Raw genomic sequence first — 13004 nt, forward strand, 5'->3', positions numbered from 1 at the left:
GGATTCAGTGATTTTTTCCCCCCCCTGTACTCCTCTTTTCAGCCATTCACTATCTCTTTCTAACACAGTGAGGTCCGAATTTCACAGGACACCATAACCTGTATCTAATGGCCAAGGAGCCTGTATCAGATATCCGAGGGTTATGGAAGTGAAACAAACTGGCCATGACAAGGTGTGTGTGTGTCATCTGATGTCCCCCCATGATGAGTCAGAAGGCTGATGAGTCCAGGGCGTCCTGCTGTCTTGATCTTGTATACAATTTGACATATTTCACTTTTTCCTGATCTAACCAAACACACATGAATGCAAATAATGAGTCAGCAGTTGGATATGTTCCAACCGTATAAAAGGTAAGAGGCACTCTCCCTGATGTGGTTGTGCACAGTATTCCCGGTGCTTTCTGTGTAATACTCTTGTGGTCAGACTTTAGTTTATCTGCTGCTGCAGTCGGCCATCTGTTGATGTTGACACAAGCTCCAACAGATGCTGTCCTACACCTGCAAGCCTCAGAGTGATATGGGGGTTGCATAACCATACAATGTTTTCCTTGTTATAGAGCAAGATGTCTTGATGTGTCAAGTGTGACCGATAATGAGCGGAGGCTTTTCTGATAGATACCTACTGCTGTTAATCAATGTGGACTGAGAGATAGAATCATGTCATTGCAGCCATCTTCTATTGTCATTTTCTATGAATATGACAATTTATATTTACATGCAATACAAATGTGAGATCATATAAAAACCTAACTAAAAGAGCACTGAAGTCACCTTCCTAGCTAGCTACTGCCACCTAGTGTCGTGGTGGGAGTATTGGATCATACATTTCCTGTACTTGGGGAGTCACAGCAAACTCTCACATGCTCAAGTCCAGAGCCTAACCCTGCTAACCTGGCAGTCATCTGGCCTGGTCATATGGCGAGCCTTCAGAGAGGCTTCACATATCTGGAGAAAGAGGGTGTACACATTCATTAAGACAGAGCTTAGTATTAGCCCCAAACATTCAAAACACTATGCTAATCAACTCAAATCTCATTTATTTTATATGATATCTGTGCATGTACAATACAAATTAAATACCAAAAGTATAAAAGCACACATAAAATAGACATATAAACACATAGGAAATGGACAGAATCCTCTACAGCAAATGATTTGACTTCAAACATCATACATTCATTTGTCATATTCAGCCTAAAAAAAAAATATATATAAAAATAGTAAACTGTTCGTTTGGCGAAGTACAGAGTATGACAGAGTGCTGAACGAGCTGGTCCTTCCCAGCCACCCGGTCAAAGAGTTGATCCTTTACAAAAAATCACGACTACGGTTCAACCTCTTTATATGGTCAATGCAGGACCACATCTCTGCTCCAACATGACTGAGTGACAGACAGCTGCATAGACAATTCCATCTTTCCACCCTGGCTACCACTTTATTGCAGAGACCACCTCAAGGTGCAGAGGATGAGGGAAGATGAGGGAGCAGGAAGACGTGTGTGGAGAGCTAATGCAGGGTCTACGACTCCCAGCGGACATCATCCTTCCTCAGACTGCTGCAGAATCTCTGGGTCTCTCTGAGGAGCCGCAGGTTTTCCTGATTGGCCCCCTCCCGTCTGGACGCTGCCTTGACTGGGGAGGGGGCCGGCGCTCCGCCCCCGACCCCTGCCTTAGTCCTGCCGTCCTCACTGGTCGCCGGCCGCCGCGGAGCATTCTGGGGCTTGTTCTGTGTGAGCTTGTGGACCTGGGAGAAGACGGGAGACAATATGGTTGATTTGGTTATCTTCCTATGATCTTCATAGTCTTCCTATTGTGCATGTGCGGTACGTACGGTCTCCTGGTGTTTGCGCAGTTTGCTGATCTGGGCTCCCTTCTCCTCCATCCTCTTCACCAGCAGCTCCAGCTCTCTCTCCAGGTCCTCCCTCAGTTCCAGCCTTCGAGCCTCATCTATCTGACGAACCAGGTCCTGGTGCTCACTGGCAGACACACGCAGACACATTACAATGTGTGCACAGTATTCGCATGTGGTACTAGGGGCTATGTAGATGCCCTGAGGTATACTTACAAGCTCATCTGTCCTAGTTCATCCTGTAAGGCCAGCAGCAGGTCTGAGAGGGAGCCCAGGGAGGGAGCTGCGTGTCCAGGCCCAGGGTCCTGGCTGGGGGGAGAGGGGGAGGAGCACAGGGACTTGTGGAGGGCCCTCCTGGCCGCACAGCCGGACCGGCGCACGGAGCGCACCCTCTCGCACAGCTGGGGCTGGTGGTGCTTCATCATGTGGAGAACACTCTGCATGTTGGCGTGCACCGAGTGGCTGGGGCTGGTCGACTGAAATGGGGAGAGGGTGACGGGGGGGGGTAAGTAATTGACCTCCACAATATATTCAAAGGCTCATGGGACGCTCATGGGAACCTAGGTGAAGCTCAGACTCACCGTCCCAGCTACGAAGGGCAGCAGTTTGGGCTTTGGGACACCTGGTGGCACTACGGCATCCTGTCTCATGGAGCTGCTTTTCTGAGGGAGACATGCCAAGACAACAGAGTCATGTTGAATGGCAAGATTGCATGTAGATTCCTCACAGTTTTGGTTTATCTTTCATGCTTTTCTTTTTGTGTAATGTCCCTGCCATTGCCATCATTGTGTCTTATATTGCAAAAAACATTCAGTACATATCCATAATAATCCATCAGTTTTTCTCAAAGTGATGTTTAGCAGGGGACGTACGCTGGATTTCTTCTTCTTCTTCTTTGGTTTGACCTCCTCAAAGACCGAGGGACACAGACGGAGGTTGCTCTCCAGCTCCCTCTGCAGCTAGGGACAAAAACAGCCCCAACAGGCCGAGTTACAGGACAGATTCCCCACAGCTACCGAGCTTGTGTGAGAATGACAGGTTATAGATACCTCATCTGCTTTCTCCTTTACTAGTTTGCGTTCATGTTCCTCTGCCAGCAGTTTCTGTTCCATCAGCTCAATCTTCCTCTGAGGAAGAAGAGAGAAATAAGAGAACTAAGATAGCCTGACATTCTCCAGCAGAATTACAGGTCGACACAAGTTCCAGGCAAACGACACTTGAAACAAAGAAGGAGGCAGGTGGTTTCTGGTTGTGTTGGAGAAACCCACTCACTGCAGCCATGGACTGAGTCTTGTTCAGTTTCAGACACTCCCTTTCCAGCATCTCCAGCTTCTCCAGCTGGACGTGGTCCTCTGGGCTGCTCTGCTTCCACTGCCTCTGGAGGGAGGCCTGCCGGTGGGACAAAGACGCAGATGAGGAGGCTCCACACAAGTCAAAAGACTGGAAGCATTTTCTGTCGAGTTCAACAAGTGCCGGCTTTGTCTTCTCCGGTCTCTGATCTCAAGCCGGCTGAGTGGGAGGAGCGGCGCAGACAAGGAAGAGAACATCACCTGTTTCTCGGTCAGGGCGTTCTTGTCCTTCTCAGCATTCTCCACCATCTTTCTCATGAAGTCCAGCTGCTTCTCCAGAAGCTTACAGCGGGCCTCAGCCGACTGCAGCTGGCCCACCAGTTCTGTTCACACATACACGATTAGACATCTCAAATACAAGATGGACCGGGAATCAGAGATCCCACTTGGGCTCCTGTCCGTTCAGCTACCTTTCTTCCTGGAGACGTCAGCTTCTGCAGAGCGGTGAGGATGCTGCTTCTGCACGGTGCAGGAGCTCTCATAGCTGTGGGCAGCCTGGGAGAACTGCATGACGTTCCTCTCAGCCTGCTTCCTCTCCAGTTCCAGGCGCTGGATCTTTTCCTGGAGGGTCTTGAGAGCAGTGATGACAGCTGCGGGATATATGATACAACACCGTTAGTCTTCAAAGAGCAGACAGAAACCATAGCATCGAATTGTTTTTTTATTTTTGCAGATATTACTCAAAAGCTTGGTTTGTAATGTGCAAGTCATTGAGGATTATGATATGATTGACTATGACATTAAGGACGATGAAAAAGGTTGAACTATTTCTGGATTTTTATTTTCTACCTTTGCTGCCAGCATCAGGTGTAGTGCGGTCCCGGTTCATGTTGTTGGGATGGGGAGTAGGAGGTCCCTGCACACGTGAGGGAGGAAGAATCCTGTCCGGGGGCTTGTAGTAACTCCCGATGTAACTGTTTTTGGATGGAGAGTCGAGAACCTAGAACGGATTGAGACAGTGGACTTGTAGAATAACATCGAACTAGCCTACTTCAAAATTACACAATGAATTCACCACAGTTATATTGAACGAAATGACAACATCACACCATTAACTCCGGTAGTGTGGGAACTAAAGAAAAGCGTGCCAGAGCTAGCTATCTAGTTATATAGCTAGCTGGACATGTGTCGACACAGTTTGAAAAAAAGCTTGGAAACACACAACGAACGTTCCAGGAACACAAGCCACAAGCAAAACAAATTAATTGCTTTAGCTGACAAAACCTTTGACGTAGTTATGTATTGTAATGTTACTGCACTAGAGCTAACCCCAACGACATGACATGTAGCTAGCTAACACAAAAGCCATCAAGTTCGCTATTTTAGCTAGTTAGGTAATAACTTTAGTGTAAACAAAGTTGCTAGAATGTCTTTCTAACCTGATCTTGATAAAACTCCATAATGCTGTACGGTTGAAGATGAAAGCCAATAAACTTTTGAAATCACAAAAACAAATCTAATGCTTAGCCAGTTAGTTAGCTAGCCAGCCATCTTTCCTACTGTAGAGTTCTGCTAGCTTCTCAGTAGTCGGCAGGTTCTCCGTTTTTAAATTTCCCTCCACCGCTTTCCCTTTACCGCTCCCTGGTTCCGCCTGCGCACCAGCGCGTTGAGTTGAGGGATTGAAGTCATATATCTCTGTTGTGTAACATTTTTCACACATACGCCCCCTAACCCCACTACACACACACACACACACACACACTGATATTTGATATATGTATAGTTAAACCAAGTAACAGTGTGAAAACTAATTAAGTCCTTTGGCGACATGAAAAGTTTTTTCTCAAACACATTTCCCTTGGTTTACTCAAGAATCAGATGTGTGTCTGTGTATTTCTGTGTGTATGTGCCAGCACGGTGATCACAACACAGCTGCTTATGAAGTATGTGTGGATAATAATTAGGCCTACCATGAGTCAGCAAGATATAAAAAGAAGCAATCTGCCATCAGGAGCTTCATTCAAGTCTAGGGCATTTGACTGCTGCTTGACAGGACAGACTGCTGTTTTGTACTGCATGGACCCCTAGCCAACATTTTCCTCCCCATCAAAATAGCATCATCCTCTTTATCAACCAAATATGCATGCACGACCAAACTGTGTGTAATACAATTATGGAATGATTAAATTTTTCAAAAAACTGTCACTAGTATTTGATATTATATTGATCTCTGCCTCTAAACTGTTAAAATAATATCATTTCACCCATTGTCTTTGTTTGCAAATATACATTTATTTTTTCACGAATGTGCAAGGATGTTTTCTGATAAACAAGGAGAGGGGGGGGCACCGACTCCCGAACATTTTGCCAGCAAAACCGGGAGTTGTAGTTTTAAATGGTCACATTTAATTAGCTATTGAACGATCGAGCGTTTTTTGAAAGAATCAAACTCCCATGGACCCTTGCTACAACATGAGGAACGCCTTGTACAACGCTCATTGGTTGAGATCTACATAAACTCCGCATACACTGTGGTATTTGTCTGCCGATTGGACGCTTACTTTGTCAATCAATGTCAACCCAAGTCCACTGTGTAGAAATTCTGTTTCGGGTTATTCGATGCAGAGCGAAGACGTCCCACGGCTGCAAGACTTACCGATCTAAATTATGCGAATAAAGTAAGAATTTTTCAATGGCACTCTTTGATTCTCAGTTATCCTCATGTATGTGTGTATGGACTGATTCCTCTGGCAATAGTTATATATCCTTAATGCTTGTCACCTTTGAATGGTGGTTTGACTGAGTCAGAAATAATTAGAAAAATGCAATATAGACGGTATGTACTGTACTTGTTTTGGTAGCGGGTTGTTTATTGCAGCTATGCAAATATGCAGTGCCCTCCGTAGACGTGGAACAGCTTTTATGAAATGGAGAATGAGACAAATACAAAGTGTTGCCATGATCACTGTCACAATGAACAAGCTTAAACGTTTGAGGAAAGTTGACTTATTGTCCCACAACATGAGTGCACAACTGCCGTACTGTTAGTTTGCTAAACAACCTCTGTTATAGCCTATGTTCATGAACGGGGAACATGTTTCTTCATTTTGCTCAGTGTGTTGTTCTTTCTATTAGCCCAACAGGAGGAATTACTAGAATATGAATATGATGGACGATCAAGAGGACCAGGAAGCCGCGGGAAGATGGGATGCGCTTGGCAGCCGCGACGCTAGCTCCAGGGACGCGGCGATGGAGCACATACGTCAGGAGGTGATGCGGAAGGTGGAGAGCATCGGTCCAATGCCAGTTTCTGAACCCTCTCCCCCCGCCGGGACCGGGCAGACTACGAGCGACTTGAACGACGTCTTGGCCCGTCTCCTCATGCTATCCAAGCGTTGCCCCTTCGTTGATGTCAAAGAGCGTTGCCTGTGGCTTCTGCAGAGTGTACAGGTAGGACCTATAGCACCATGAGCGCACTGTGACCCTCAAGTTTTTTCCTGGTACTTATTATTTATCTCCCAAAAGTGCTCTACATAAAAGCCAATGTGCTTTTTATGTGGAAGTGATACAACGTTTAAGTGAGCATTTACCAGGCGTTGGATTTGATCAGCTGGATACAAACCCATTTAACCGAGGCAACATGGTAATTGTTCTCCTTGTGTGTAACAAGCTTACAGTCTTTCAATAATGGACTGTTATTACCTTCAGATTGTTGCATTATTACATGTGTGCTCTGGCAACGTATCACTATCCGTCACTATTAAGGTTCACCCAATGTGATCTTAAAGCGTACACTTACAGACTTATCAGGGGTGCACCACGGCTGGAGTCATAAGCAGATGGTATCATGACAGGATTCAGGGGTAGTTACAGCACGTTATCCTACACAGAGCTAGAAAGCCAGAGTACTGAGCAGGCCTTGTATCCTTTCCCTGCTATAAGTATTGTCTGAATCCCAAACAAGAAACTGCTGCTGCAGATGACAGGTTATCCAGAGGCTAAAGACTGTTTTGAGTTGGGATTATACGGAAGTGTACTGCACGAGGGAAGAGAGCGGGAGAGGGGGATAAAGAGTGAGAGAGAGAGAGAGAGAGAGAGAGGGAGAGAGAAAGAGAGAAAGAGAGAAAGAGAGAAAGAGAGAAAGAGAGAAAGAAATATAGAGCAAGAGGAAGACAGAGAGAGAGGCCGAGAGAGACAGTGGTTTATACTGTGTTGCACTGGGGTGGTGGGTAGTGCACCGTCTGGTATTTCCACATTGTGCTAAGCTGTATTTGGAAGGCCTGCCAGGGCTGCATTTATGAGTCTGCTCTCCAGTCCCACGGTCTCACCCCTCCTTGTCAGCGAATGACAGTCTACATACAGTCTACAGTATGTAGACTGTCAACTCCCATCATGATACGTGCAACCTGTTTTTAACATGCAAAGACCAGATAACAAGGTTGTGTGTATACCTTCATAAATGTTTGTTCTGTGCCTTAAAGAGGGGATTTGGAGATGGTTGTAGTGAATATGATGACATGACAAACAAGGTATGCTGTGGTTCAGTAGAGTGCATGAGGATCATGCATGGTGCATCATGGCAGCTTCCACACTCAACTCCTGTTATCTCCTGGCACACCATTGATCTCGCTATCATTTCTTGCAAAGGGAACACAAAACAATGTCATACTGCAGTTGTTTGTTTTTCAACCCCCACTCCCAGCTCCCCCGGCCCACCCCCTTCCCCAACTGCCTTGAGTGGGTATGTAGGGCAAGCAGCACTGTGGGTCGCAGTGCTGGGGCGAGTGTGGTGTTGTGTTCCCCCAGGGTCGAAGAGGGCTAGAGGTGAAGGGGTGAAGGGGGGCAGGTCTATAAAAGGTCCATTGGGGAGGGGGCATTATGGTGGCACTAGTGGTGATGGGGGGGGGGGGGGGGAGGGGGGGGGGGGTCAGAGGGGTTGAGTTCCCACAACACTGGGGTTAACACTCTGGGGGCAAAACTGCTTAGCTATGCAGTTCAGCGGGCCTGGTCAACATAAGCAGATTCCGCCATAAGGTCACCAAGGGCTCGTTTGGACAGGGTGTCTCATTGAAACCTGTTGACTCAATGTATGTTGGAGTGCAGTGCATGCATGCACGCACGCACACACGCTCTCTTTCTTTCACAAACACACACACTCTCTCACGACTACACTCACTCTCATAAACACACATATACTCTTACACACACACATGCTCTCCAACACACACAGACACACACACAAACTCAGACTTTAACACACACAAACAATAGTAAGTATTTGTTCTGAGTCTATGAAAGGGGTGGGCAGACTAAATTGGCTGCTTGTCTGTGGTTGCTGTGTTCACTGGCCTTGTGGGATGAAAGGCTCTCAGTGCTGGCCTGCTGGACACAGACAGGAGGCTGTTTCTCTGGGTTTTGTAGGCCTACTAACACCATTGTAGGCTAGCCCTCCAGTCCTAACCTGAACAAGAAGTAAGACAAGACCAGCTTCTCACTGTTTTGATGTTGAGTAGTGAGCCTGGGTTTAGTTCTGTGTTTGCAGAAGGGAAGAGAAAGGGATAGAAACCCAGGCTTCTTTTCCTGTGTAATCCCTTGGCACCCGAATAGGTATAGCTTTCCAAATAGCTTTCAGACTATCCTCGTCTGAAACGAGCAGCTCTTGCCCAGGTTCAAGTGGAAATGAATGCAGGGAGATCTGAGCCCCATGATACCTTTCATTTTTTACACATAGTTATTAGATCATTATGTTTGTTCAACTGGGCTCTGCAGCTACGGTCATAAACACTAGAGTGTGATTAATTAAATGTGTGACATTGACCCACAAACAGACCAGCCCCCCTCCTTAGGAAACTAGGTGGGTCTCGGGGTGCTTCCTCTTTGTTGTTGTGATGTTCTTTTTGGATGGAGGGAAGTGTGTTTTTAATGAGACAGAAGGTCTTCTTTTGTCCGACTAGAGTAGAGACAGCACCCAGGAGATGCACAGAACAGGGGTGAACGGAGCGTTGCTAGTTAGAAAACTGCTGGTGACATGGATAGGAGATTAGAATTCGAAGAGGAGTGTGTGTGAGCTATTACGGTCTTTGTTTGGTTTGTTCCAAAAGAGAGAACTGTGGACAGATGCTCTGCTCTCTGCTGCAGCTTTCTGAGAAGGCTCAGTCTCTTCAAGTTGAACTGAGATCAGTTCATAGAATCTGAGTTTGTGTAATAATGGTGGCAGGACGTTACTCCTGATCCTTTGTTTAGTGTGTGTGTCTGTGTGTGTGTTTTATGTGTGTGCGTATGTTTGTGTTTCATTATTGTGTGTTTCTCCTACTTTTGCTTATGGTATCAATAGGGAAGGAACAAAAGAGGGATAGAAAGAGAGGGGAGTGAGAGGAATAGAAATATGGGTAGACAGAGAGGGAGAAAAACAGCAGGACTATATGACAGAGGAAGTGAGAGAAACAAAGAGAGGGAGAGGGTGAGAACGTGAGGAAAAGAGAGGAGAGGGAGTCTGGGGTGGTTTGCTGGATTATCACTACTGGCAAAGCTCAAACCAGGTCAGACAAATTACATAGAAGGGTGAAAACAAGAGGGTTCAGCAACATCTAGCCAGCCAGCCCAGACTACAGTCAACCAGCCAGTCAGATTACAGGCCAGCCAGTCAACTAGCCAGTCAGCCATGCTCCCAAACCAGACTCATAGCCAGCCAGCAGATCAGCCGGCCAGACAGCCAGCAAGCACCTCCAGTCAACCATCTAGTTCAGCCAGGCAGCCAGCCAGCCCAGCCCCATGACCTTTGGCACAGTAACCACACAGCGAGAGAGCGATGCTCCATGGATGGAGGGATGAGATAGAGAAATAAAGCCCTGGATTCACAGCTGCCAGGCAGAAGGGAGGGTAGAGAGGGAAGGAGGGAAGGCAGGCAGAGGGGTTTGGGGCAGAGGGATTTATGGGTTTCTAGAATAATCTATATGATTATTAATATTATGTTATGCATTTGTATGGACATTTCTTTTTTTTCCTTCTTTTTTTTTTGGTTGAAAGTATGCATATATTACTTTACATTGTTTTATTTCTATATATTTCAAGCTATGCATACAGTGCCACTTTCAAAGGCTTGTGAAAAGATCTTGTCTCAACATGTTTAAATAAAGGAGACTTTCACATTGAGTCTCTGTTCATGGGAAAGCCTGTGGTTTGTAATGAATGGCTGCAGTTGTTAGGCCAGGCTTTGATATGTCTTCACCTCTAAGCTCTGGCTCATACCAACACAATACACCATGACACCCATGCTGTAGGCTTGTTTGAGACAGGTATTATTGATTTGTCTTCTCCTTAAGGGTGACTTAACACTTAAAACATGCATTCAGGATATCTCCAACCCACTCTCTCTTCTGCCTCCATCATAATAGTTCTGGAAAGCCAAAGATCTTTTCATCTCGGTATGAAGGGAAGAGAGGGAGAGAGAGGGGAGAAAGGATGAAGAGAGGGAATAGGCTTTTGCAGTTGTAGGGGCAGTTGCCACGGTGCCAGGGGCATGAGGGGCATGATGGGATGGCCTGTTGGCATGGTTACAACAGGGCTGTCCCAGGCCTTTGATGGTCAGAGATATTCAGAGATTGAAAGGAGTAAAGAGAAAGGAAATATGAAGGACGGAGGGAGGGAGGATGGTCAGACCGAGTAGGATGGATGGAGCAAAGCCGTAAATGTCAGGGATGTAAAAGGGGGGCCATGAAGAGAGTGGGAGAAAAGGAGCCTGCAGTGGAAAAGTACCAGCTCCCTTGTACTGCAGTCTAGAGAGAGAGGAGGAGAAGCGAAGAGGGGGCAAGAAAGGAGAGAGATGGGGAGGGAAATGGGTGGAGGATAGAGAGAGAGAGACTTACAAAGTAAGTAGATAGATAGAGACAAAAAAAGGAGGAGAAAGGGAGGGAGAAATAAATAAGAGTTTGAGAGAGGTAGAGAGAGAAAGGATCGAAAAACAGGTTGACGGGGGGTTAAAAAGATCGGGGCAATAGAGGGAGCGAGTGAGGGGAAAGAGTGGTGGGGGGTGGTTGGGGAGAGGGGGGGGGGGGGTAAAGAGCAAGAGAGAGGAGGAGGAGAAGAAAGGGCCCCAGGGAAGTGTTTGTGGAATGAGAAGCAGACCAGAGAGGGATAGACATGCATACTGACGAGACTGGACCACGGATGGATAGAATACACACACACACAGACATGCTGTTGGCCTCTTAAGATCCGCACTGCCAACCATGCCATACATACTAACACACACACACACATCTCACACATCCCACACACGCCTAACCATCAAAAAACGTTGATTCATTTGATGGAATGCGTGCCGGGATCACTGGCAAGTGATGGTGACTTAAAATGGAAAGCACATTTCGGCTTGAAACTTTGCACCTCTATCTTCACTTTCCTCTAGACAGGACAGGAGACAATAGAGATGATTTAGTGTTGGTTTCACGGTCATTAGGTGTACATGATAAACACTCTGCAGTGTGTAGGGGTGAACACTAGAGGGAACCAGACCTCCACAGGTAATCCTCTTTGCAACGGCCTCCTTTGGAGGGCTGGAATTTTCCATGCTGGAGTCTTACATGCATGCAATGACCTGCGCATTGGTTGGTATTTTCTTCCTCCTGTTGCCCTAATACATGGGCTAACATCCAATTTTCTGTTTAGAGTTGTTTGTTTCTGGCTGTAAGTGAGTTTGTGTGAGTCTCTTGGGTGTGTGTTTCTAGCTTTGTGTGTGTCTTTGTGCATCTTTTGTCTGTGTGTATGTGCATTTGTGTGTAACTCTAGCTGTCCGTGTGTTGTTGTGTGTCTCTGGCTGTGTGTGAACGTGTATCTACAATGTCCCTGTGTGTGCCCCTGTGTGTACAGTATAGGGATGCATGTGTGTGTGTGTGTGTGATATTGTTTCAGCCTCCCTGTAGAGTGGTTGGGGGTATTGTGTGTTTTCCTCCGGTGTATTGTCCCGGGCAGTGTGTGTCTATGTGTGTGTATGAGAGTGTATGCATGTGTGTGAGAGCATGTTTGTGCGTATGTTTATATTGCAGGGGCCAGTTTGTCATGAAGCTGACAGTTTGACACCACAGGCCCCCCTTGTTCCCATAGTCTCTCACCTCTGACCCCAGGTCAGCAGTCCCACTTCCCCACTGCAACAAGACCAGGTCACACACTGTGTGTGCATCCCTGTGTGTATGTGTGTTTCTCCCAGAATCTAATATTAGGGCACAGGTTTAGAGTCTGTGAGTGTGTGTGTGTGTGTGCGTGGTGTTTGTGGTGTGTGTACAGAGTGGGCCTATGTGTGGTGTGTTATTTTTGCTTGTGTTAGTTTAAGGCAGGAACTCACCCAGAGCTGTGTGGCTCTGGTGCACTGGACCCTACCAGTTATTGGGCTATTAAGGGTGAAACTCAAACTAATACTCCTCTCTGCACTTTCAGAGCTAACTACTTGTCTGAGTATGAAAGTGCAGTATTTTTAACTGTTTAATCTTCAGCTATAGATGTAGTTATTTAGATTGTGGCTGTGGGTGTTGTTGTTGCTGGTGTTGTAGTTGTGGGTCCTGAGAACCTAACCCTAACTGTACCAAAATACCCCTGAGGGGATGGGACACCCTGGTGTGCCGGTCTGCATGTCTGTCTGAAGTTAAAAGCAGTGTGCGTGTGCGTGTGTGTGTGTGTGCCTGTGTCATCCCCCCGCGTGGTGACAGTCATGGCCCCTGGACACGCCGTGTGAGTCTTGTGTGTCTGAAGCAGGGCATTAACACACTATTGTAACTCACACACACATTCACTGAACACACACACTTACACGTGCACAGACACCGATACACACACACTGGCAGACACACACACACTAACAGAAACATGTATCAGG

General features: G+C 46.6%; 2 protein-coding genes across 3 annotated transcripts in view; one reads left to right on the forward strand and one right to left on the reverse strand.

Moving 5' to 3' along the window:
• Positions 1–1016: 1016 nt before the first annotated feature.
• On the reverse strand, positions 1017–4799 carry cep57l1 (centrosomal protein 57, like 1). Of its 2 annotated transcripts, none has more exons than XM_047021245.1 (11): positions 4576–4799; positions 3986–4136; positions 3607–3786; positions 3398–3519; positions 3120–3236; positions 2897–2974; positions 2720–2806; positions 2429–2509; positions 2064–2323; positions 1830–1974; positions 1017–1742 (listed from the first exon to the last, which is right to left on the reverse strand). In XM_047021245.1, the coding sequence occupies exons 1-11, from the start codon at positions 4594–4596 to the stop codon at positions 1518–1520; spliced, it is 1467 nt and encodes a 488-aa protein (XP_046877201.1). In that variant the 5' UTR covers positions 4597–4799; the 3' UTR covers positions 1017–1517. The 2 variants fall into 2 exon arrangements, with proteins under 2 accessions (XP_046877201.1, XP_046877202.1); XM_047021246.1 differs by having other exon boundaries at positions 4697–4797.
• A 942-nt stretch (positions 4800–5741) lies between these two features.
• Positions 5742–13004, forward strand: part of sesn1 (sestrin 1) — a 41085-nt gene continuing 33822 nt past the window's right edge. The window contains exons 1-2 of the mRNA XM_047021236.1: positions 5742–5814; positions 6272–6586. Coding sequence (XP_046877192.1) covers positions 6296–6586 — 291 coding nt within the window. The 5' untranslated portion in view covers positions 5742–5814; positions 6272–6295. The remainder of the gene's footprint in view (positions 5815–6271; positions 6587–13004) is intronic.

Source organism: Hypomesus transpacificus, chromosome 6 (genome assembly GCF_021917145.1).
Source record: "Hypomesus transpacificus isolate Combined female chromosome 6, fHypTra1, whole genome shotgun sequence".
NCBI classification, from domain to species: domain Eukaryota; kingdom Metazoa; phylum Chordata; class Actinopteri; order Osmeriformes; family Osmeridae; genus Hypomesus; species Hypomesus transpacificus.

What these genes read in the sequence shown, in the direction of transcription:
- cep57l1 (XM_047021245.1), bottom strand. Translation starts at nt 4,596, where the DNA reads ATGGAGTTTTATCAAGATCAG. An exon ending in AGACTCAGTCCATGGCTGCA is followed by an intron (nt 2,975 to 3,119) that starts GTGAGTGGGTTT and finishes CTTCTTCCTCAG; the next exon opens with AGGAAGATTGAGCTGATGGA. An exon ending in TGCGCAAACACCAGGAGACC is followed by an intron (nt 1,743 to 1,829) that starts GTACGTACCGCA and finishes GTCTTCTCCCAG; the next exon opens with GTCCACAAGCTCACACAGAA.